Genomic DNA, 27,039 nt, shown 5'->3' on the forward strand with positions numbered 1-27,039 from the left:
TAGGTTTAATCTCATTTGATCTCATACAACAACCTCATGAAGTCAGTACTGATTTATATCCATTATGCAGATGGGAAGGCTGAGTGAAGTTCAGAAAGGTAATGTAACTTTGTCAAGCCAATACAGCCAGTAGGTTGCAGGGTCAGTGTCCATACTCAGTTCCTACTGATTTCAAAGCCTGTATTTGTAACTTTTACTGTGATGTGAAACCACAGAAATGTTTGATTTGCCGTAGTAGACTATTTATTACATTTAAAATATATTAATTTCTTCTAGGTTTCCTCTGAGATAGCTGACAACAGAATCAAGGGAGATTTTCTTAAAGGATCCAGTGTCCTGACAAGAAAATTGGAAGTTGCCTTTTTTGATCCAAAGCTAAGAAGGAATAAGTTCCATCAGACCAACTTCAGGCAAGTGTTTGGAAAAGGCACAGTAGTTTTTGACAACAGTACATACTTTTTTAAGTTCTCATTCTACTTTCTCATATTTGCAGAGTGACTTTATGTTGGTTCAATAATTTCTTAACATCTTTTGCTATAAACTTTCCTTCAACTGCCATTTTCCCATTTCTGTCGTATATTTTTTTTACTTTTCATGCACTGGGAACTATATTTCTTTGGTCATTTAAAATGTACATTTCTCATAATGGTAGGTAGATTCTACTAATAGAAATTTCAAACCAGCTGGCAGGCTACTACAAGAAATGGAAGTGGTTGTCTTTTGCACATCCTAAATTAATTTCCTTTTGTGACAATATAAGATTTATTTGAGTTATATGCGTAAGTGTTCTCTCAGAGTGTAAGCTCCTATATTCTCTGATAAAATCAACACATTTATTTTCCTTACTAAAATATATAAAGAAGTCAAGGGTGTTCAATAATATTTCCTGCTTAAAAACAAGGGATATTGTCTATGAATGGCTTTTTTGTTTATTCTATGCACAATTATAGTTATTCAGTAAATATTAAGCAGCAACATATATGTAGTGATTATTAAACCTTTCATATATGTAGTGATTCTTAAACCGTGATACTATTTCTAGAACAGAAAATTGCCCTGCTAGCTTAATATATGCTAGTTTTCTATGCAAGACACTTGAAAGAAAATTCTTTCCGTAATTGGAGGTGGGGGGGAATGCATTGACAGTATAACATCCAGAGTCTCTGTGTTGTCCTGGTAAGTGCTTTTGTGTCATTATCATCTCAGTCACTTGTTCTTTGAACTTAATAGTTATCTCTAGCAAGGATAATATATGTGTAATTTAATTGACTCATTGCTCATTACCATTATATAAGAGAGAATTATAAAAGAATTTACAGTAGTAAAACTAGATGATTAAGATTATCTATTATAATTAATACCATAATCATGATATCACACACATGAATGCATGTGCCATACTTTCTGAACCAAAACTTGGCCACATATCTGGAAAAAATATTGGCATTATCTAAACCTAACTCAAAATATTGAAATAATTTTCTAGCATATTTTAAAATTATTTCCCTTGATTTCTTTCTTTCTTTCTTTCTTTCTTTCTTTTCTTTCTTTCTTTCTTTTGACAGAGCCTCACTCTGTCACCCATGGGTACAGTGTCATGGTATCATCATAGCCCTCAGCAACCTCAGGCTCTTGGGCTCAAGAGATCCTCTTGCCTCAGCCTCCTAAGTAACTGGGACTACAGGCATCTGCTACAATGCTTGGTTAATTTTTCCTATTTTTGTAGAGACTGGGTCTGTCTCTTGCTCAGGGGTGGTATAGAACTCCTGAACTCAAGCAATCCACCCTCCTCAGCCTCCCAGAGTGCTAAGATTACAGCCTTGAGCTACTGCGCCCAGCCACTTTTGATTTCTCTTAATATCTTGTTAATATGTTTCCATGTCTTTAAAGACAATAAAGAAATCATGGAAATATACTGACTTTCTCATTCCACAGGGGTATAAACCTAATACCTCAGACATTTGGTTATATCTTAGTCAAAGATACCTGATATTCTAAGCAACATGTAGAGTGAAGACACATAGTAATTTTGATCAAATAATGAGAAATAATCAGTAAATTATTTCTAATATATTCATTTCCTATAACATAAAAATAAGTAAAAATATTGTGATTCCAAAATCTATATTATTATGAATTTGTGATTAATATGAGTAGAAATTATTGAAATAAAGGACCAAATAAATGGAAACAAGTTATTTTTTTCTCAATTTTGGTTACTCTGTTATTGTATTTGTTGTACTTGGCAGGTGGCCAATGTATTGGATATATGATTTCAATGGTGGTTTGACTCAGCCTATCGGAATATCAGTTTCTTCATCTGTGCAAGGATGATTTCTACCATGTGGTTGTTTTAAAAATTAAATCATACATGTCAAGTCCTGAAAATAGTACCTGTGTCATATTTGGCCTTCAGTAAATGTTGGACCTTACTTTCCTTCAGCCTTCAAAGTTAAACGGAAGTATTTTATGACTGCTATATCCCAATTTATGTACTTCAAAATTTTCCAAGAAGTTGAGTTCCAATTTTATTTAAGTATAAGCAGAACTGGGCGCAGAAAGTAATTTTAAACATAGAGTCCTTTCTAGGTTTTTTTTTTTTTTAGGCCAGCTAATGAAAACCTTGTCCTTTTGTCATTAAAAAAAAAGATGTTTCTGGTTTAAATTAGCTATTGATCATCTCAAGTAGTCCCCCCAAATTTTATCTCAATGAACTGTGTCTTCAATTGTTGATTGCAGAATCATAAATACTGTGTATATGTACTCTTAAGATCCAAGTAGAATGTGCAGTCCAACCTCAAACTTTCTCAGTAAATTGTGAAAAGACTTAAATTCTTTCATATGTCTTGATATACGACAAAGAAGTGCAGGATAAAATTGTACATAACAAAGACATACATATAAAACTATTTCTAGCTATGAATTTTTTTTTTTTTTTTTGTAGAGACAGAGTCTCACTGTACCGCCCTCGGGTAGAGTGCCGTGGCGTCACACGGCTCACAGCAACCTCTAACTCTTGGGCTTCCGCGATTCTCTTGCCTCAGCCTCCCGAGCAGCTGGGACTACAGGCGCGCGCCACAACGCCCAGCTATTTTTCTGTTGCAGTTTGGCCGGGGCTGGGTCTGAACCTGCCACCCTCGGCATATGGGGCTGGCGCCCTACTCACTGAGCCACAGGCGCCGCCCTCTAGTTATGAATTTTTATAATTTGAGTACCTTAGAATTTGGGGGTAGAAATAAACAATTCAAGTAATTATCTTGCCTGGTCAAAAATCTTATCTTTTTTTTTAATTTTGGATTAATATAAGGATGCATACAATTAGGTTACATTGTTTGTTTTTTTGTTTTTGTTTTTTTTTTCTTGATTTTTTGATTAAGGAGTCCATGAAGCAAACTTCGAACTACTTAGGGATCTTGTTGAATCTAAAGATATCTGTTACGAATTATAAAATAAAGTTATAGTCCTAGGATAGATCTTAAAAGAATATTTACTTCGGTTTCCTGGTTTCAATTAAGTTCAGTTTCATAAATTCTTATTGAGCAATACTTATGGGCAAGTTTTTATTATTTTATCGAAATTCAATCCTATTTTCCACAGATCTTGTAATCAAGAATTGGCTATATTGGCCAAGCATGGTGGCTCATGCATATAATCCTAACACCCTGGGAGGCTGAACTTCGAGGATTACTGGAGCTCAGGAGTTCAAGACCAGTCTGAGCAAGAGCGAGACCTTATGTCTACAAAATTAAAAAAAGAAAGAAAGAAAGAAAAAATTAGCCAGGTTGTTATGGTGGGCACCTGTAGTCCCAGTTACTTGAGAGTCTGAGGCAGGAAGATCACTTGAAACCAGGAGTTTGAGGTTGCTGTGAACTAGGATAATGCCACGGCACTCTAGCCTGGGCAACAGAGTAAGACTCCGTCTCAAAAAAAATAATAATAATTAGCTCTACTATAATTAAACTAATTTTTAATACTTATGTGTTCAGTGAAATATAACAAGTTCTTTTACAAAAGAGGAATAATTTAGGTCTTGCTCTTAAAGGTTACATTAATTGTTATTAAGCCCACAGGAATCTCATAAAGTATGTATTCAAGTCATAATGTCTCTCTGAATAATGCAAATAATTTACTATTGCTATTAAATTTTTAATGACAATATAGTTTTACATTCTTGGTAGATAAACAACATGATAATTTAATTTAAAAGTCTTAATACATTTTAAATCTGAGTTTTTGCATAATATATGATAAGGGTCATTGTTATAAGAGGGTTCTTTGTTTCTTTCCATAAAATCAATGAAATGTATGTGAATTCTTAAATTCCACAGCGGAGTAATTTGGTGCCCTTTAAGGCAGCTCTACATTTTAGTACATGGGCCAATGGCTATCTATGGAGAGGGTACAGGCTCATGGAGTACAAACATTTGTCCTTCCATGTTCTTACACCTGGCTCTTTTTTCTCCTTTCTTTATCATTATCTTTCACTTTTCCCATTCCCTGTTATCTGCTCTAGTTCTCTTGGAGTCATGCACACTTGACTATCATGACAATGACATCCAAGATGGACTACAGTGGTACACATTGCAGAGAATCGTACGCTAATGTACTTTCTTTCTCCACTACACGGTAAACTTCCCCTGGGTGAGCTCTTTTTCCAGTATCACACAGGAGGCTACATAGGAGCAAGGAGATTCAGGGTTTCCCAACTGTACTGGTCAGAGTTTACACAGCTTTGGATCTCTTTTACTATGTCCCCTTCCTCAAAGAGCAGGGTGAGAGGAAACCTCTCCAACATTTTACTAATGCAAGAAAGTAGACATACCTGGATTAGATCAAATTTAGAATTGCTTGGTACTTGAATCTGATTCTCTATCTACCTCTTTTATGTTGTATTCTATTAACTTCAACTACTGGATCATTATGTCAAGACTTCCAAGGATGGCATTGTGTTTTTCTGTCCAGCTCCATCTCACAACCTTTATTTGTTCACTTCTGACTTCTCTTCTACCTCAGTGATTCTTTATTAAGCCAGAGGCACTTTATTCTCTTGATTCTTCAGTTTATGCAGAAAGGAAAAGGAAAGAACTTTCTAAATTTTACCCATGGAGAAAAAAATCATGAGTATTGGGATTTTTGTATTGAGTATGATCATCGTATTATTTGTTTGAGTACATTAGTGGTAGTGTTTAATTGGAGTTCAAATTATTATTTTTCCTCAATTATTATTTTGGAATAGTAAACACCCATAATATAAGTCTTTTGGAATGCAAGTATTTTATACAGATTGAGGCAAATATAGTTGACTGGTCTTATAGAATCATTTTTAACATCTTTGAGCAAGTTGCCATGCAAAGTTGTATTCTTATTAATATTAAAATAATAATTAATAATATCCTTACAGGAACGAGCGCACCATGTTCCTCAGGTTCACCATGATTGCTTCAGTCTTAAGCAACCAAAGATTAAAATTGAGAAGAGGAAACTAACAGATCAGATTCATCGTTTCATCTTTCTGGGGAGAGAAAAAAAAAGAAAAAGAAAATTAGTTGAAAGTTCAAATAACTTATATAACAATGAATTAAACAAACAAATGCTTATTTGGTTACAAGAAATAGTCAATATTTAATTTAGCAAACAGGAAAGCATGTTATATTTTGAATGTGATAAAACATAATAAAGAGAGCAGATTTTTCATATATTTACCAATGCACAGATGTCAGAGTTTTACTAAAATTTCTTGTAAATGACTTATTGACATGGTAAATTTCCCCCCATTGGAGTATACATGGCTTCAAATCAACGTTTTGATAATAAATAAATAAAAATACAGTAGAACCTCTGTAAGTTGAGGCTAACCAAGACACTGTAACAAAATGGTCAACATATGCAGGTGGTCAACATAAGAAACTAGTTCTATTGTACTGATACATGTGGTGCATGTCTAGTCTATGAAAATTAGGTCAACTTTAGGAGGTGATCAATGAAGGAAGTTGGTCAACTATGGAGGTTCTTACTGTATATTCTGCTTAATTTGCAAACCATTGAGAGAAAGTGTGCAATCTAAAAAGTAGTATTTCTAAAATAAAAAGGTTTAATCTCACAGTAACATGGAACACAAAAACGTTTTCAGCATTTTTATAAAGCAAATATATTTATACAAAATTTATAGTTTTCTTCTTTAAAGTGAAGTAGTCCTCATTGTACTTTTGCATTAACCAACAATTTTCTCCAGAGGGCAGCAACAGGTTATATAGAAATAAATGAAATGATGGAGTTTAATATGTGTGTATTAAATCTAGCCACTTTTTTATGTACAAACCAGTTAGTAACCAATAAATAGTGTGTACAGTCAGAGCACATGAAATAATACTGATATTGCAAATGAAAGGTCAATTGTACTAGATGATTGTAACAAAATCTTTAGTTTCCTTTGTGGATTAAGAGGTAACAATATATCTTCTAAAGTTCTAGGAAGCAAACATGAAATCCAAACGATTTAGCAAAGAATTTCCGAATGGATACCTTTAATTTCTCCAGACTAAATTATTTGTTGCATCACAAAACCCAACAAATATTTGCATAAGCGTATTCCTCATTGTTTATTGCTTGCTATATTCAGTATATTAAAGTGTTGGCCAAGAGAAGATTGGAGGCAAATTTTCTGAGAATCTTTGCTGTTCTCCTTGTTGAAATAACATATTTACATAGTAGCACATGCCACTATTAATCTTTAGAATGACACTGAAAAAATAGTCATTGTGAATTTTAGCAACGAACACAGAGACCCTTAGGTTTTTCTGCCTGCAGATTCCTAACTGGGCAAACCTCTGTGTTTTCCATGTTGCCTTTTCTGTATTTTCTGCTTAGTATTTTGATTATACTCTTTCCACACCAAACATCTAACTGTTTTCTTTTCTAGGATTATAAATCTATTACAAGAGTCGGGATCTGTCGCACTGGACTGTAATGAGATGAATTTAGTGAATATAAGAGAGAAACAGAAAGTGAGGGAGACAGAGAGAGAGAGAGAATTGACCAGATTGAGAACATAGAATAACATTGAAAGAGCATTGGTTTTGCCTAGTTTGTAACTATTCTCAAGGAATATGATAATGTAAATCTATCTTGATAGTCTTTCTCTAGTGTTTTCTAGCTTCTTCCAGAAATTTGCAAGTAAAATTTCACTAGAAAAAATTGTACCTTCCTCTGTTTTCCAACTCACTTAATAACACTATTCTTCTAGTCACTTTTAGAATACAAATTTAGTGTTTTCTCCCCTCTTTGTTCCTCAGCCCTCACTTATCAGTTCTATCAGTGTTACTTCCATAAAAAATCTATCTCAAAATCATCACCTTACTACAGTAGTATGTAAAATATGGACTCCCAGTATTGATTAACTCAAAATATTCTGTGAGAGAAACTAATATCAGCCAGACCATTAGCCCATTTCTGTGGCATAAAATCCTGCCAGACAACATATAAATCCTCTTTTGGGGGGAGGTCTGGATGTATGACAGAAAAAATAGTAAGGTCCTTCCATGCTACTTAGCCCTCAATGAATATCGAAATCCTTCTCTTTTTCTGATGCTGAAAGAAAAGTATTAAAATGGTTTTCAATATTTGTTTTCCATGTATCCAAATGGAAGTATAATTTAAAAGGTGCAAAGATGGAGTAAAATATGCTATGCTCCAATGTATTTTAACAAACCAATGGAAAGTGTATATGCCATAATTTGATATGATGATCATGTCATTAAATATTCTATTATCCACATTGTGAGCCATAGTATAGTTCCATTTTTGTTACTTCAAATATTATTACATATTCCTTTAAAAATAAGTCAACTTTGTTATGATTTGTACATGTATGTTTCCCTGGGAAATATAAACAGAAAGGTTAAACAGAAAATATTTTTTTCTAGGTTCCAATTTTATTGAGAGGAATAAGTAATAATCATAAAAATACATTCTATATGTAGATTTATTAACTAAAATACTCTGCAGGCAAAGTCATGTCTTCCAGTGCTGTTAAAATTTGCGTTATTTTATTATTTATTTATTTATTTTTGAGACAGAATCTCACTCTGTTACCTGGGCTAGAGTGTAGTGGCCTCATCATAGTTCACTGCAGCCTGGAACTCCTCAGCGTAAGCAACGGTCCTGCCTCAGCTTCCCAAGTAGCTGGAACTATAGGTGAGCACCACCACCCATGTCTAGCTATTGCCCAGGCTTGAGTGCCCTGGCATTAGCCTAGCTCATAGGAACTTCAAACTCTTCACTAAAAACCCTGAGCATTTCCTCACTTCCCCTTCATATAACCATTCATAACTCATTTTTACCATTACCTTTTCCACCCTCCCAAGTGCAAAACTGTTTTTTATTCTTTCTTTCCTATACCTGGTCAAACATAGTACTGATGAATTTAAAAAGAAAATACCAGCATTTCTACCGAGGGTTCTAACAAAAAAGGGAAGGTATAGATTAACCTCTGAAAAGACAGCAGTTTACACTAGATTTCTGGAATTTCCATGAGCTCATCATTATGATGCAGCAGATTTTTCTGTAATACCAAAGGGACTAAATCTAATGCTGAATGTATTTAGTTTTGCTTACAACAGGGTTTCATGTTGTAACACAGGCTAGAGCACAGTGGCATCATCATAGCTCAAACCAAACTCAGACTTCTGTACTCAAGTCATCTTCCTACTTCAGCCTCCCAAGTAATGGTGATTACAGGCACCCGCCACAACATCTGGCTAATTTTTCTATTTTTTGTAGAGATGGAGTCTTGCTCTTGTCCAGGCTAGTCTCTAACTCCTGGCCTCAATTAGTTCTCCTGCATTGGCCTCTCAAAGTGCTAGGATTATAGGCATGGCTACCTCACCTGGCCCGCATGTTTTGGTTTTTGTTTTTATAGTGGCATATATAGTCCATTGCGATCATTCTTATCTTGAGTTTTCATCATAAAGCATTTAAGAATCGAAGAAATATACACATGCACACACAGTGGTTTGGTTTTTGTAGCTTTCACTGTTCAGAAAATATGGACTCATAACTCAGAAAATTATTCCTGTAGTTATCATACTCATTGAGCTTTAAGCAGATGGATAGATCAAAAATAACTTAGAAATGTTCAAGTTAATCCTGGAAAGACTATATTAATGCAGCACAGATTTACAACTTTGAGTGGACTCTTTTATTTCAAAAATTATCTGATGAATATTGTAGGAATCATCCTTTTGATTTCACCTGTACTCTAGAAATTTTCTAATAAATCATTTGCCACACTAAACATTTACCTTTGCCAATTACAGTCAAATCACGTAACATTTATAATTTTGATAGAAAGTTTTCCAGTTCTCATAATCAATGAAATTACAGAGTGCTCTCTCTTCAGTAAACACAAGTTCTTCATATGTGTAAGGTCCATTTGGAAATACATTTTTTGAAGTTAAATAAATTAAAACCTCCCATCTTCAATTGTAAGGTCTTCATGTATTCTACAATTATGAACTCACAAAAATCCAAGGACTGACAAATTAGGAATGATGAAGCAATCCAGTCTCTTGCCTTTTGACAAGTCTATATTTAAGTCACTTTAAGAAGCTTGATAATTAATATTCGTTTTTTTAGCAAGACAGAAAGACTTTATTGACTTATAGAACTGTGAAGTGTGCATGTGGTGTGCGCGTGTGTGTGTGTCTTCAGTTACAAATGGTGTCATATACCAAACATAACATTAAGAAGCCAGCTATGGGTCCCAGTTCTGAAATCCTCTGTGCAGGTTCCATTCTCAAACAGGCTTTTCCCCCATGCTGACCTCTGATCCTGCCAAACTTCTACCTTTATAGGTTTGCAGTTCTCACTTTTCCTGAGAGATTTAGCAAAAATCCAGGACTGCATTTCGCTGACTCAAATGGGTCATCTGATAATTTATGTTCTTTAGAGCAAATTTCAGGAGAAGTGATTTCATAACCTTCCCCTGTTTGGCAGTCTACTGTGTCAGAAAACGTTATTTCATATTAGGTAAAAAGCCTCAAGCTAATAGATTGCAACGACAATGATTAGTTCCTTACTATGTCAAACATTTCTACCGCAGAATATTGCAATACTGAAACTTATTGCATTTTAGCTTGGCTTGCCCCAGGAGGCGATGCTTCAGGCATAGAACTGCATATTTCTCCCTAGGGCGCCTTAGAAAAATCTAACAGTTCTGAAGATGCAAGTATACACAATTGGGTGAGTTTTACAATTTCTTCTCCAAACTGCAACACTTCAGGAAGTGAAGGGCAGGGGAGCATTAACTGGATAACACTCTGGGTCTCTCCTAAACATGTCATTAGATCTTGTAAAAAGGTGATTATTCAGTCTGAATTCAGACCTCGTGTCATTTGTTTCATTCATTCCCTTCCCTTCCACCTCCCTTCTCCCTTACGATAATATAAGTGGTCGTTTAAACAAATTTAACCGTTCCTTCTGTAATTGGAACTAAAAGGAAATATCCTCCCTTCATTTGTATTCACTAAATGCTTTTGTTTCTATTTTATGTATTTCATGACAGTTATCATTGTTAAAGTTAGTGTGAATTAACAAGACAGTTAATATCTACACGATACAAAATCGTGTTTTTCACAACTAGACCTGTTCCATTTACCTAAAATAGTATTTAAAAAACAAACAGCTTCCAAATTGATGGAGTTCTAGAAGCTACTGCAAACCACTTCAGGATAGTAGTAAGAGACATTGGGAGAATTTGTCTTAGTGGGAGGTGTGCCCAGAAGCTGGAAGTTGCTTTCTCTATAGGTGGTAGCAGAACTATACCAGAATTATCTCAGCGTAAGTATCCACATAGCTGAGTAAAGTGCAGGCTTTCCAAGAGCAGAGCTAAGGGAGTGCACCAGAAACTAAGTCTCTGTGTTGGTCTCAGTTGGAGACCAAGTCCAACTGATTTGCAGAACTAAAAACTACGTAACAGTACTTTTGTGTATTCCAATATTTATTGATTGCTTATTATGTGCTGGACGCTATGTAAGATGTTGGACGTATAATAGTGAACAAGGTAGACAAGGTCTCTGCTCTTACAGAGCTTACATTCTAGCAGGAGATACAGACAACAAACATTTCAACAAATAGGTAGCATCATTTCAGATAGTGATAATTGCTATGAATAAAATGAAATCATACAATGGGAAAAAGGGTGACTGAGGGAAATACATTAGATGGACCTATGCACATAACCACAGTTTGAAATTAGAGATTTTAAAAATAGAATACGCATATTATATTGGCTAGCATGTGCTGGCTACTCTCAATCACATAATATAAAATAATTACTTCATATTAGTGAGTTAAAGCACATGACAAGTACCCATCATGAGAACAGTTCAAAATTTTCCGTTAGTTTGATTATAATTACTCAAGCTAGAGAAAAAAATCCTCTTTATCTTTAAAAATCAATTTAGCTGCATACTCAAGTGCATGCCCACTTACATTTACAATGGTATCTCACATCCCACATGGCAACTCCACTTCCCATCTCATTAGGTTAAGAGATCACAGACTTTTGGTTAAACAGCAGGCCATTCTGGTTGTAGAGGTTCCCGTTGACCCATGAAAAGCGAAAAGTTCAATCAGTTGCCCAGATGTATTTATTGCCAAATAACGGGGTACTTGGATACATCTGGACAGCCGAATGAACTCTTAACTCCTCATCTCTCCACCAGCTCTTCGTTTCACAGCTTCAGAATGCCTATATTAAAGGGAGGGAAACAAAAAGCCACTTGGGAGTTGACTGGTCAGTCTGTTGGTGGTTTTGCCGTCCCATCTGAAAAAAAAAGGAACTTCCGCTCTTGGTTTATAATTTATTACCATAAAATGTATATAACTCACTAAAATTCAATAATATTTATAAATAACAAATAATGGAAAATTGACATATGTTATGAATACAGAAATTAGAGAACAAAGCAAAATTAATTAATTTGCACAATTAAAAAATTATATAACAGAATTTATTCTAGCATCATTCAACATCCCAGATGTTCAGTATGTGTGGAAGAAAAGACATTAGGCTGGGTGGTAGGAGATGTGGGTTCTCGTCCTGACTCTATCAGTTAGTTGATGTGTGACTACTGAGTTTAAGTCACTTAACCTTTTGGAGCCTCAGTATTTTCATCCATCATTAAGAACGGAGGACCTAGATCCCTCCTTGTTCTGAAATTTTGTGATTCGGGTTTAGTTCACAAATGTTTGGCATTATTCGATGCTACTTTACTTTAGAACAGTGATTTTCAACTGGTGTGCCGTGGCACACACACTGGTGTGTGGTGAGAGGATCTTAGGTGTGCCACAAAAATTTTTAATCATTGATTAAATTATTTTTGAAAGAAGTTCAAAGCACAGTAAGTGTATTCTTTTTTTTTTCAACTTTTTCTTGATCAACATAATTTAAGTGTGCCACATTAGTTTGACTATAGGTTCAAGTGTGCTGTGAGATAAAAAAGGTTGAAAAACACTGTTTTGAAACATATGTCTAAATACCTGAGTTTGGCTACAATTAGATTCTACTTGTTAGTGCTACATAAATATAAAACATATTATTCATCTGAGAAAGCCTCTTGATTTGAAAGGTCTTTTAACTTGAATTTCTCATAACACAGCTGACACATTCCACAAATTAAAGTGTATGGATTCTGTACCATCTCCTTTTTCTACTCCCTTAAATGAATCCTAAATACGTTTTGCATTCTTTTTTTTTTTTTTTAGATAGTGTTTATGTCGCCCTCGGTAGACATGAACACAAACAGGCACCAGCCACAAGGCCTAGCTAATTTTTTTTTGTTGTACTTATTGTTGTTCAGCTGGCTGGGCTGGGTTCGAAGCCACCAGCCTCGGTGTATGTGGCCAGCGCCATAACCACTGTGCTACAGGTGCCAAGTCACATGTTGCATTCTTAAAGAGTCAAGAGATTGCACAAACTCACACAAAAAAATTAAAACAAAATTATTCATTGGTGATTTTTTTGGTTTTAAAAATCTTACCCCTAGACTACTTTACAGAAAATTGAAGTATAAGAAGTAGTGGCCAGTTTTGTGGCTATTGAGATTGACCTCCACTTTAGTGATTTCATTTTCAGCTAGAATCTGTTTACTGTTTTGTTTTGCCTTCTACCATTGTATGTATTCATAAGAAAAAATAGCACTTTGGTTTGACAACTTTGAAAGCGCCCCATTTCTTCCACCAGTTCTATAAATTTTATATCAGATAGTGTCAATATTTAGAGAAACAAGTATACCTACTTTATAACTCTCCTCAGTGTGATTTAAGCTGACATACTAGACCACCAATGACATATAATATATCTTCACTTAAATGTTTTCCTAACTGGAGAATTATGGAGTGGAGAATTCTGCAATTTATCCTCCCAGTATACCTCCTGTACAACTCCATTTACAAAATAAAATCTGTCAGGAAGTTCAAACCAACACCAATCCTCAAATCTTATTGTTGCTCATGAATTCAAAGTGTGTGTGCACACGTGTGTGTTTATGTGTGTATACATGTGTATGTGTATTGGGAGTGAAGAATAAAAGAAAGATGCCACAAATACACAAATTTTATTATGACCATCCTGCAAAATACCATAATTTCCTAAGTTGAATAATTCAAAACTCTTTAAGTGATTGAATATTTTCATTCAGGTTTTTCAAGTTGAATAATTAATTTGAATTATTAAAAAATCTGTGTTGTATTGATTGATGAAAATTTGGAAAATATAACCCGTTTGTGAAATAGCAGATGTTTCATAACAGCAACACCTGTTTTTATAGCTCACTGAAATATCATTACATATGTAGGTAGTCACGATTATTCCACTCACTCAAGTGCAGTAGAGACAGAGTTTCCTATCACATAGATTCATTTTGTAATATAGACCAACTGTGGGCAATTTTGCTAAAATGTCAGTATGGTGCTGTATGATTTGATCCAAAGTTAAAGTAAATTTTAAAAGGAAAAAAAAGGTAGTTTTAAGACTATTGGAAAAGTTAAATATGAAGTAGGGTATTAGATAGTACCAAGAAATTATTCTTAACGATTGTTAGGTGTATGCCTTGGCGCCTGTAGCTCAGCGGCTAAGGTACCAGCCACATACACCAGAGCTGGCAGGTTCAAATCCAGCCTGGGCCTGCCGAACAATGATGACAACTACAACCAAAAAATAGCCAGGCATTATGGTGGGCACCTGTAGTCCCAGCTACTTGGGAGTCTGAGGCAAAAGAATTGCTTAAGCCCAAGAGTGTGAGGTTGCTGTGAGCTGTGACGCCACAGCACTCTACCGAGGGCAACATAATGAGACTGTCTCAAAAAAAAAAAAATAACAAAAAAAATTGTTAAGTGTGGTAATTGCATCTTAGTTTTGTAATAATATACCCATAACTTTAGAAATGCATACTGAAGCAATATGTAATAATTTAGAATAATTCAACAAAGAGAATGGGAAAGAGAATGAGTTAGACTGATCGAATGTTGCAAAATCTTAGTAATTATTGAATCTGGGTGGTGGTGTTATGGAGGATCATTGTACTATTATTTCTAATACTGTATGTGTTAGAAAGTTTTTCAAAAGAAATTATAACTATGAATGAGTCACTCTTTCAGGTTATATAGCACGAAAAAGATATAAACTTTTCTCAAAGATGAAAGACTTCATTATTTAGTGTTCAATTTGGTTCTTATTTTAGCACCTTAATAGACAGGCCACCAGTCCAATTTTTAAAGGCAACCCTCCCAAAACTAAGAACATTCTTTTAATCATCTACTAGTGAAGATGTTGTATTTCCCCAGTTAAAAAAAAAGTCTTTGTTGATAACATAAAATTATACAGCATATTTCTTCTTTGATGACTTTCTTCCCAGTGGATGTTATGATAATGCATTTTGAGAAAAGTAGTTCTTGTGTAAACCACATTTCTAATAACAATTTATTAAAGTCTTTTTATCAGTCCCACCCTCTCCATTTAACAATAGCCAGACAACAACTTGAACTCTCTTATTTAGGCTCTCCAGGGAGGTGCAATAATGGTGATTCACTAAATACATGTCATGTCTCTAATTTGGTAAAAGTCTTAAATATCTTGCAGGACAACCATGTGATTAAGGCGACTGACTATAAGGTTTTCTGACAGCTACACATATAATATGCTTATTATAGTATTTAAATTTGTTATAAGTTTCTCTGAAAATTCAAAATTGGTTCCATCACATATGACTGTGCATAATTTTTCAATATTAGTGACTAAATACATTGAACAGTTGCACTGATTAAATGTATTCATGTCTCATTGGAAACTTCTGTTTAGTTAGGAAATTTGTAAGGAAAATATATTCGGTGCAAATCACTGCCACAGGTTGGTGTGCTTAGCCTCACAGGTGATTTTATAGACCTTCTAAATTACGAAGGGAAATAGGCTAATGAGTATTTTATTCTTTCCTCTCTTTTGGGGGACTCTATATTTAATGAAATCACAGAATCAGCATTTAAATAATGCTTTACTTTTCCAACGTGCATATGATTGTGAAAATTATGCTTTTGTTTAACAAAAATATATGCATCAACACGAACATTTGTTCTTTTTTAAGTAGTAAATCAGACAATGTTGCTACTTCTATTGTTACATTTTCAAAACTGTCACAAGGAACCATTATTTTCTTATTTTATAAATAACAATTTTTCAGGACCATATTTTTAAAATCCTGTGTTTGTGAAACAAAATCTACCAAGATTAACTACTACATACTATATTTCAGGTATTTTGATAAATTATTTTCACTTCATTTTAACAGATATGCATTTTACAGAAAAAGAAATTGTGAGATTCAAAGCGGTTAAGCTATTTTCCTAGTAATTGGCAAGGTTAAGATTTTCAAAGAACACTTTGGGGATTAAAAATGCATTTAGGGGGTGGTGCCTGTGGCTCAAAGGAGTAGGGCTCCGGCCCCATATACTGGAGGTGGCGGGTTCAAACCAGACCCAGGCAAAATCAGCAAAACAAAACAAAACAAAAAAACAGGCACTTAGGAAGACGAAGACAGTATTGGTAAATACCCCGTTTTCCCGAAAATAAGACATCCTCAGAAAATAAACCTACTTACAGGAAAGATAAGACGTCCCCTGAAAATAAGACTTAGCGCATCTTTGGGAGCACACCTTAAAATAAGACACTGTCTTATTTTGGGGAAAACAGGTTATATACTCATCAAAGCATGTTCATTTATTCAGTGCATTTATTTAATGCCTACTATGTACTTGGCAATGTTATAGACACTTGGGATATACTAGTGAATAAAGCAAAGTCCTTCCCCCTTTTCTTTGGACAGAGTCTCATTTTGTTGCCCTTATCAAGTGCCATGGCATCATCATTGCTCACAGCAACCTCAAACTCTTGGGCTCAAGTGATCCTCTTGCTTCAGCTTCCAGAGTAGCTGGGACTACAGGCACCTAGCAAAACGCCTGGCTACATATATAATTTTTTAAGTAAAGATGGGGTCTGGCTCTTGCTCAGGGTGGTCTCAAATTCCTGAACTTAATCAATCCACCCTCCTCATCCTCCCAGAGTGCTAGGATTACAGTCATGAGCCATCATGCCCACCCAGAATTATATCTTACTTTCTTTCTTTTTTTTTTTTTTTTTTGTGAGACGGAGTCCTGCTTTGTCACCCTCATTAGAATATTGTGACATCACTGCTCACAGCAACCTCAAACTCTTGGACTTAAGCAATTCTCTTGCCTCAGCCTCCCAAGTAGCTTGGATTGCAGGAGCCTGCCACAATGCCTGGCTATTTTTATTTTTAGAGACAGAGTCTCACTTTATCACCCTCGGTAGAGTGCCATGGCATCACAGTTCACAGCAACCTCCAACTCCTGGGCTTAGGCGATTCTCTTGCCTCAGCCTCCCAAGTAGCTAGGACTACAGGTGCCTGCCACAATGCCCAGCTATTTTTGTTGTTGCTGTTGTTGCAGTTTGGCCGGGGCCAGGTTCGAACCCGCCACTCTTGGTATATGGGGCTGGCACCCTACCCACTGAGTCACAAGCGCCACCTCACGCCTGGCTATTTTTAGAGATGGGATCGCACTCTTGCTCAGGCTGGTCTTAAACTTCTGAGGTCAAGCTATCCACCTGCCCCCACCTGCCCTGGCCTCCCAGAGTACTAGGATTACAGGCATAAGCCACCATGCCTGGCCCCAGAAGTTACATTCTTGTTCTTTCCATCAATCGTCATTTTTTTCTTATGTAATAATTTATGGTAATAAAATAGATTGGTATAATTTATAAATGTTTTCAAGATTTTTTACTCATCTGTTCCATAAGTAGAAGAATGAAAGTTATACAAGCTCCTTTTGGCATATCACCTCAATCTTTAAGGTTACTGCCTAACTGATTCATGATTATATACTCACTACTGTTTTCTATTCAAAGTTAGTTTTTCCCACCACCTGCTGGTATTGGGATTCTGAAGCAAATTAGTTGTTATTGCACTACTTGTTATTGTACTTAAGTTTCCTAGAGTTTTAAAATCTCATTTTAAATTACTACAATATTTTTGTTCGAATTAAAACCATCTGCATAGAGAAGCAACTGAAAAAATAAAGCCAAAATAGAAGAGTTGACAATATAGCGTCTCCATAGCCAATCAGGCCTATCACGTTATATTATATATATTGTATGTGGATTTGAAAAGTTCTACATAGTCTACAAAATACTTGCTACTTAGAGCCAGAAGTATATTCCAAAGGGTCATTGCAATTAACTTGTCAAGAGCTGGGAAGTTACGTTAATGAATCAAGTGTCTTGCTCATGCTAATATTTGTGGTAACTTTATTCATTAGCCTCCCACATACCGTTTGGCTTGATATCCTGCATCCTGGCAATAGAGAGGCTATTAGCACAGGTCTTTAGAGAATTCATGCCACTGAATCTGTCATGGTAGTACACCCTGGGAAGTGTTACTATCTAAGTTACCATCTGCTGCCCTAAGATAAATATGAAGAAGAATAAAGAATCTTCTTGATTGAATCATTCATGTCACAATTACACAACATGAAAAAAATATGAAAAGGGGATGCATAATAATTGCTTCCATTTATTAATTTATTATTATGTGCCAGGTGCTGTGAGAAATACTCTACATACTTTTTATCATTTAGTCTTTACTATGACAATATGGTGCCAGGTTATAAAATAGAGATGCTAAATTGCCACATATAGCTAGTTAAGGACAGAACAGGACTCAATTTTCAATTTGTTGCACTCCTATGTCAGCACTTTTTACTTTTCTTTATGGTGGTTCTTTGATTCCTGTAAGAAATTACAAAATTCACCAAATAGAACATTATACTTGTCCATCTCTATGTTTAACAAGCATACTCTCAAGATAGGAATTGAAAGGGGGTACTTGAAGATCATCCAACTTAAGGGTTTCCTATTTGAGGAAACTGATCCAGAAGAGATAAATTACTTGTTCAATGCCCTTATGTTAATTATTGTCAGTGCCAAGATTTGAAGCCTGTCTCCGGTTGTCTTTCTAGTCCTCTGATTCTGAACAAAGGTCCCCTAAGAGTGATAGGTGATCAGAGCCTCACTAGTTTATGTATAGCTATTTGTACAAGTGTAATTGTCTCATAGCTTCTCTTTAAGTGAAAGAAAATGAAAGCAATGTCATAGACTACAAAATTAAATGCGGTAGAAAGCTACTTTGAAATGCGCTCCTGAATGCCTGGCTCTTCAAATATTCAGAGAAGGAATTCAGGCAAAAAAGAAGGGAACAGAAGAAGGAGAGATAGAAAAACAGGAAGAAGAGACAAAAGGTAGAAGGGGAAAGGAAATTGTCCTCAAATCTACATTAATTCCTTGATGTCTGGATGCCCCACATGCTTATATTATGTGTGCTGTTCCAGGAACAAACTCTGGCAGGACTGTTCTCAAACATAAGCTGTTTATGCAAAAACTTTGCTAAATCTCACTGTTGCTTTCTTGATCATTTAATTTACTCATAACAATAGCAGTGGAACAAAGTGGTTTTTAGATATAATTAACACTTCCGTGACTAGAGCAAAGATTTAAATGTTGCAATTTTGTTCTGTCGAAAAATACATACCAGTTTATTTAAAACAAGTAGTATGGAGATAGTCCCACCATTATGGTGAGTTGAACAATTATTTAATTATATATTACAATGTAATAATAATGAAAATATAGTGCACAATAAATTTAATGCACTTGAATTATACTGAAACCATCCCCCCATCCTTATCCATGGAAAAAATTATCTATCCACCATGGAACTGATCCCTGGTGCTGAAAAGGTTGGAAACTTCTGCCTTAGGCCATAGAAGGTATCCATAGAAAGTATTTGGTCCATTACACATGAAGCTGAAAAATAATAAAATTTTTCAATCCGTAAACCCACACTATGTCTCCAAACTTTCAGGGTAAAATACATGATTAATGGAATAAGTTGACTTTAATTGTCATTAAAGGAAGATATAAATATGTTGCATTTGAAGGAGTGCAGAGCTTTGGGGTCCAAAAATGCAAATCTGGGTTCATCTTTCACTTCTTAGCTGTGTATCTTTGGGCAGCTCATTTAATCCTTCTATGCCTTTGTTTAATCTGATATGTGATCACAGAGCTGATATATGTGAAATTTCTCTGTAAAAAGCTTAAGAATTGAAAGTCATTAAAATAAGGGGTATGTAAATATTAAGAGTAAATGAATTTTCTAAAACTAGTCAGTAGAATTATCTGATTATTTTGAAATCATGATCTGAGTGACATGATTATTTATCAAAGGTTTTTTTTTGACAGAGTTTTAGTTTGTCACTTCAGTAGAGTGCCGAGGCCTCATGGCTCATAGCAACCTTAAACTCTTGGGCTTAAGTGAATCTCTTACCTCAGTCTCCCAAGTAGCTGGGACTACAGGCACTTGCTACAATACCCACCTTTTTTCAGAGAGGAGGTCTTGCTTTTGCTCAGGCTGGTCTGGAACTCATGAGCCAAAGCGCAGCCCACCTGGGCCTCCCAGAGTGCTAGGATTACAAGCGTGAGCCACTGTGCCCAGCATGCATGTCAAAATATTTTAGTTAACCCTGTTTATTTTCCTAATATGTACATCTAATAAAATATATTCTTTTTAAAAAACATACTCTTAATGAAACAACTCACAATAAAAAACTTACTTTACCAGTATTTGTTACTTTGTCTTTATTAAAGAGTGGGAGAAAAACCAGGTAGAAGTAGACACATTTCTCTTAATACTTTTATTTTGAATAAAATGCGAAGTTGGAAGCAGAAAGAATGAGTTTACTGCATTTGCACTGGACTAGAATTGAAATTAGTAGGGTTCTATGATATTCAAATGAAGATTCCCAACTATCCTGGGAATATACACAGGAAAAGAAACGAAGTCACTTACAAGTTATGAATTATAGTGTGAGAATAAATTGCCTATAAAACTAATGAATCAGTTAGTTAATTAGAGTGTATTTATGCTAAATCTGCCACTAATGAATTATTTCTTCACTAGAAGAAAGAATTTGTTCTTCCAAACAAATAGCAGGTTTAGCATAAATATACTCTCTAGTCAGCTTCATCTTTATGAAAGGCTGGATTATAGAACCATCCTAAGTTTAAAAAAAGTTTGCTTTTGGCAAACCAGTTAAGAAAAAAGCAGGACTCATACAATCACAATGGTTTGCTAAACAAGAACATGCTTTCAAATTAATGGGACTTTTCCTGTAGGCTTTTTTTTTTTTTTTTACAGTTTTTGGCCGGGGCTGGGTTTGAACCCACCACCTCTGGCATATGGGGCCAGCACCCTACTCCTTTGAGCCACAGGCACCACCCTTCCTGTAGGCTTTTCTTTAGGTTTTCTAGTCTCATTAAAATAATGCACTATATATATATATATATATTTTTTTTTTTTTTTGCGGTTTTTGGCCAGGGCTGGGTTTGAACCCACCACCTCCAGCATATTGGGCCAGCACCCCACTCCTTTGAGCCATGGGCACTGCCCCACTTTTAATATATCTTTATAAATGTGATTTTTTTAAATTTCAAATTAATATGGGGGCACAATTTTTTAGGTTATATTGTTCTCACTTCCAAGGTAAAGTTCCAGTTATAAAAGAGCCCCTCACCCAGGGGGTGTTATACACCCTGGCAAAGTGCATAATAGGTGAGATCCCACCACATGTCCTCGCTCCTTCTGCCAATTTTCCTTTCCCTCCCTGTTCCCCTTCCCACCTGTCTCTACCCCCATACTAGCCTATATTCGTGTTTCTTTGTTCATATGAGCATGCAATTGTTTATATATTGGTTTTATATTAGTATGGAGTAAATTGGATTTTTTTTTTCCATTCTTGTAACACTTTACTAAGAAGAACGTATTTCAATTCCATCCAGGTAAATGTAAAAGATGTAAAGTCTCCATCTTTTTTTAATGACTGAATACTGTAAGTATGGTATGTTTTTTAACCAAAATGTCTGCAATGATTTCTATTTTATGTAGAAATTTCTTTAGGAAGTTCCTATCATTTTCCTATTTTCTAAGCAAATAGGCACTTAAAAATAGGCACTTAAAAATATGTAGTTCTTGAGTTTTTTGAATTGAAGTTATGAGAATAAATAGGTTTTAGCGGAGTTTTTTTGGAGTTGAAGTAAAGATGGCTGTCTGGTAGTCACTGACAGATTATATTTGCTCTCTCTATATAGTAGTAATTGAAATTTTTTGTTTTGTTTAGCTGGTTTTAATAAACTCTAGAAAACAAAAGCCTGAACAAATTTTAAAATCTTAAATTGAAGAAAAACAAAATCTATTAAATTTCAAGATATTATTACACTATCTATCATTTTTCTTTTAAAAAATCATATCTCAGTAATAGGTGATTGTTTGGTTACTGCTTTGTCTTGACTAGAATGTCAAAAGTTGTTGATTTCAGTTTAGGATGGTGCTACAATCCAGCCCAATATAAAGAGAGGATGAGGACTTTACACTCATATTTATGCAAATCTATTTCATACATAATACTTCTTTTGAAATACATAGGTTGTTTTTGTTTTTATGTTTAGAAAAATCAGGACAAGTAGGTGTGGCAAAAGTGAGCATGTTTAATATATTTAAAGTGTTTTTTTTTTTTTTTTTGTGGTTTTTTGGCCAGGGCTGGGTTTGAACCTGCCACCTCCGGCATATGGGACCGGCGCCCTACTCCTTGAGCCACAGGCGCCGCCCTTAAAGTGTTTATATCGATTCAAAGCCCATCAACAAAACATCCTTGAGGTTTCTGTTGTAGCAGGGCATTTGTTATTCAACAAAATGATAGTAAAATGAAGAGCCAGTGAATTAGAGAAGGTGCATTATGTTCATCAAACTTTAGAACATGATAAAATGCTTTTCTTATTTCTGAAGGCAGGTAGAATTACATGCCTTCACATCTATCCATAATAATTTAGAGTAGCACGCCAGCCCTATTTTACATGTAGGCATAAATCATATTCCACTTCAAGGAATAATTCAATCTTCATTACATTAGTTATGTTGTTACAAAAGAAAAAACGTGAATGAGTATAAAAATCACCTCCCAGTACAGACTGTTAGAGTGAAATGAAGAGATTCATTTATTGTGTTCATATTATATTTTCTTTCCAATATGTAGACTCATGCCTTCCTTGCCAAGAAATTCATAATTGAATCATAAGAAATGCAATAGACCAATATCTGTGGCAGCAACCTTTGATGTTAATGAGGAAACTGGAAATCATACAAAATCAGATGGATCATAGAAAATATAGTTGCAGGAAAAAACACATTGGCCAGCAGCTTAATTTTTCTACTCTTCCTCCAGGAAAGTTACAGTTACGGAAAGACTTTTCAAAATCAACATTTTCATTATGAAGTTGTACTAGTAGACTATCAAAGTATACCTACATGTGTTTGCCTTCCATAGAATTTACAGTAACTTAAATGACAGAGGTGACTCACTTTAACCTGAGTATTCCTGAGAAAAAGCTCACATGTACATAAATGTTAGTGAGGTCTCTATAAGAATCATTTGATGAGGAAAAAAGAAAAGAATCCATATATACTAGTCATTAATTCACTGAATAAACCTTAATTGAGGGCCTTCTGTGTGTCAGACACTGTGCCAGGTACCAGTGACATGGTGATAGGCAAAATTGACATGATCCTCTTTTGTATGAAGAATAAAGGCCTTATATAAGTAATCACACCAATTCCTTATTGTTAGAGATTATGATCAGTGTTAAGCAAGAAAAGGGCAAGGAGCTATGAGAGAGTTTAATTTTTATTAGTTGGAAAAATACAGCTTCTTTAAGAAATGAACAATTAAATAGAACCTCAAAGGTTCATGGTATGATAAATTCTCACCAAACTGCAGGGCTACTGGGGGCAAAATTATGTTTCAGTCCCAAGTCTAACAGATCCAAAGCTATCACTAGTGCTATAGCTGTGTGAGAGTATATGGAAAGGTCATAACTTAAAGCTAAAACAAACAAAAAGAACTAAATTAAGTATTTCTAAAAGAAAACTGGAAACGTGGCAGACTAGAGACATCTTCTTGCCAGCAGCTCTCACTGAGACAGGGGACAGGGGATTTTGGCTACCACTTCCTGGAGTAACCTACCCAGAAACATTGCTCCGGGGGCACTGTGAAGCAGTAGGAGACTCCAGGAGCTTACAAGGAGGTCTGGAGTTCAGGAGGACCAGCACAGAGGGCAGGAGCCTGGGTATAGGCAGAGGTCAGCTGGCAGCCCTCCTGTGAAGGACTGGGGGTGGGAAAGAGTTGTCCTGCAGTTTTTGTTTTAGGACTGGACTGCCTTGGAGGGGTATGGATGAGCAAGAGAATGTGAGCAGCATCAGGTAGCCAAGATTGAGTGCCGGCTAGGGTGAAGCTCCTATTGGGTTGGCTACAGACAGGCAGCCATTGTGGGAAAGCCACGTGGGAGAAACAGTCCATGGGGGTCTTAGTGCACGGCTGGCTGTGGCACACCTGCTGAGCCCAGGCAAACATCCTTAGGCCCTGATTGGGGGCAAGGAGGTCAGGAGGATGGGCAGGTTTCCTCTGAAACCAAAGAGTAGCTTCCAGCCCCAATATTAGACACCTAAAACAGCATGTACGTTCTCTGGCTCCTAACACCAGAGCGCCACCTGGCATCCATGCAATATATTGTAATTTGTGTGTGTGTGTGTATATATATACATACATACATAATATATGTACACTCACATATATATTTCTCTCTCTCTTTTTTTTTTTTGCTTTTTGCCCAATTATTTTCCTTAGGTTTTATTTTATTTTGTTGTTGTTGTTGCTATTGTTTTTTATATTGTTTTGTTTGGTTTGGGTGTATTTTTGTTTATTTATTTTTTCATTTTCACTTTCTTCAATAGCAAGGGCTCCTCCATTTTGGTTACTTGCCCACATAAGAGAAAAGCTCAATTCAATTCCAATTTGGGGGAGGAGAAATGAGGGTGGAGGGAAAGGGAAGGAAGGGAGGAGATGGGTGTGTTCCCACTTAATGGACACAACATAGAAATATTGGTACACCTTTTGGGTGCATGACACAACTACAACTACCTAACATATGCAAATATTGTAACCCAGTTGTTTGCACTGTCACATTAACCTGAAATAAAAAAATAGAGAACTGGAAGGCATTAAACATTAAACTATGATGCATTTTTTTTATTGTTGTTGAGAAATCACAATAATACATAAAATGTTTTGGGTAGAATTCTAATATTTAATAGAGACTCTCCTCTGTGGCCACATTTTGTTTCAGTTAACATACATTGTAGAGCTGTCATCTGGTGACTTATGTAGTAGTTACTATAAATGGTAATTTATATTGGTGAACACTGTGGTGGTTTTTACACAGAATAAAATACTTGTACTTAGATGCAACAGGCTATGTGAGTATAAATTGAATTCCCAAGCCTCTTTCATCACATTAAAACTAAATCTAAGTTCACATAATAAAAACACTAATGTGAAAAGGAGAATTGGAGAAGTTAGTATTATAACTAACAGGAAACTCACTGCAAATGTCATATCATCCAAATTTTGACAGATCAATTTTGTGGAACCTCAAAATAAGATAAGTTTCTAAAAAAAGGAAATGAAACTTACTATTTTGTCCAATCTGATTAAAACAAAACAAAACATACTAGTAGGTATTTTGCCCACAAATATTGTAGATTAAATTAATCTTTTCTTTTTTATATAAAATAAAAAAGATTTGGAAATAATATCATTTATTGCACAAAGAATAAATATCTCTTATGAAACACTTACTTCCATGTGTGTATCTGTGTTTTCTGAGTTGCACAGTACAATGCTATGGAAATTAGTCAAAAAGAAAATTAAAAGGTACGAGAAGGCTTTCCATGATCATGGGTTGGGATGGTAGGCAAAATTCTATGCCAAATGATTCCCAATGACCCTCACCCTTGTGTCATCCCCTCTCTCTAGAATGTGAGTGGAACATTCAAATATGAACTATCACTCTATTGAGTATGTTATTTTACATGGCAAAAGGGATTATCCAGGTGGATCTTATTTTACCCTACTGGCCTTTTAAAAGAAGATAATTTCCTCTGGCTTGTTAGCCAAGGGAGTGTCAGGGCCAATTAAAGCATGAAAAGGCTTCTACATGCAGTTGCTGACTTTGAAGATGGAGGAGGCCATGTAAAAAGGAATGTGGGCTGCCTCTAGGGGTACAGCATAGCCCTTCATTGATAGCCAGGAAGGAAACAGTTACCTTAGTCCTGCAACCCTAAGTCACTGAATCCTGCCAAAGACTTTAATAGCACTAAAGTAGAGTTTTTTTTTTTCCCCAGAGCCTCCAGATAAGAGCTCAGCCCAGTAGTCACCATGACTTCAGCCTTGCAAGATCTTAAGCAGAGAGCCCAGAGGATGTCCCTGGCCTTCTGACCTATAGAACAGTGAGCTAACAAATGGGCATTGCTTTAAGCCACTAGGTTTTTGGCAGTTAGTTACACAGCAATAGAAAATTAATGCTGTCATACAGTTAATATAAGAGGTACTAGAAAAGGAAGCAGTGAGAATGATAGCTTTAGCCAAAAGTAGTCTCAGCCACACGAGAAGTAGAAAGCAGAGGTGAAGAATAAAAAGCTGCAGGATACAGCAGGTGTACCCTGGTCCTTTATATTAGGTAAAACTATTTATTTCCTGCCAGAGAAAACAGGTATGAGGAAATGTGTACATATTAGCTTATTTCTAGTATTGTCCTAAATATATGAGGTTGAACAATTAAGTTTGTGAACTCATCCTAGAAAGAGTGCTACATATCTCATCACTGAATATCATTATGGTCACCTTCAAAGTACCCACATTGGGAAGCTATGCACTGATGCCAGCTCCTAGTCTACCCTTCAAAGCACTTTTCCTAGGAGGAGTTCACAAATTTAATTGTCAGACCTTGTACGACAATGATAGCTCTGATGGCCATTCTGGAAAAAAGAATTCCAAAATTGCTTTGAAGGGTAGACTATACACTGGCAACAGTGAATAGCTTCCCAAGGGAGTACTTTGAAGGTGACCCCAGTGATATTTAGCAATGAGATATATAGTGCTTTTTCTAGGATGAATTCATGAATTTAATTGTCTGACCTTGCAGACTCAGGAGAATCTGGCTAAGAATTTTCTAAAGGTATATTTGAAAGATAAAGAAATTTGGGGAAGAATTAGAAGCTGCACATTAGCACAATCCATCTTAATAGAAAAGTTTATTGAATTTGAACAAGCATGAATAGAAATTAAATTATATTTATGGCAAAAAAGCAGAAGATACTTTATTTGGATTGATGTAGACTAATAAGTCAAGTAATCAAGCCGGTACATTGTTGAACTGGTTGCACAAAAGAAAACAGAAACGTTGGATAGCTCTGCTTGCTTAATATATAAAAGCAGGTACAACAGTGATGGATTGAAAGCAAATGGGAA

At 35.5% G+C, this 27,039-nt stretch overlaps 1 protein-coding gene across 1 annotated transcript in view; it reads right to left on the reverse strand.

Moving 5' to 3' along the window:
• Positions 1–27,039, reverse strand: part of HTR2C (5-hydroxytryptamine receptor 2C) — a 350,577-nt gene that overhangs the window by 219,015 nt on the left and 104,523 nt on the right. The window contains exon 3 of the mRNA XM_053581136.1: positions 5,400–5,512. Coding sequence (XP_053437111.1) covers positions 5,400–5,434 — 35 coding nt within the window. The 5' untranslated portion in view covers positions 5,435–5,512. The remainder of the gene's footprint in view (positions 1–5,399; positions 5,513–27,039) is intronic.

Source organism: Nycticebus coucang, chromosome X, assembly GCF_027406575.1.
Source record: "Nycticebus coucang isolate mNycCou1 chromosome X, mNycCou1.pri, whole genome shotgun sequence".
Lineage (NCBI taxonomy): Eukaryota > Metazoa > Chordata > Mammalia > Primates > Lorisidae > Nycticebus > Nycticebus coucang.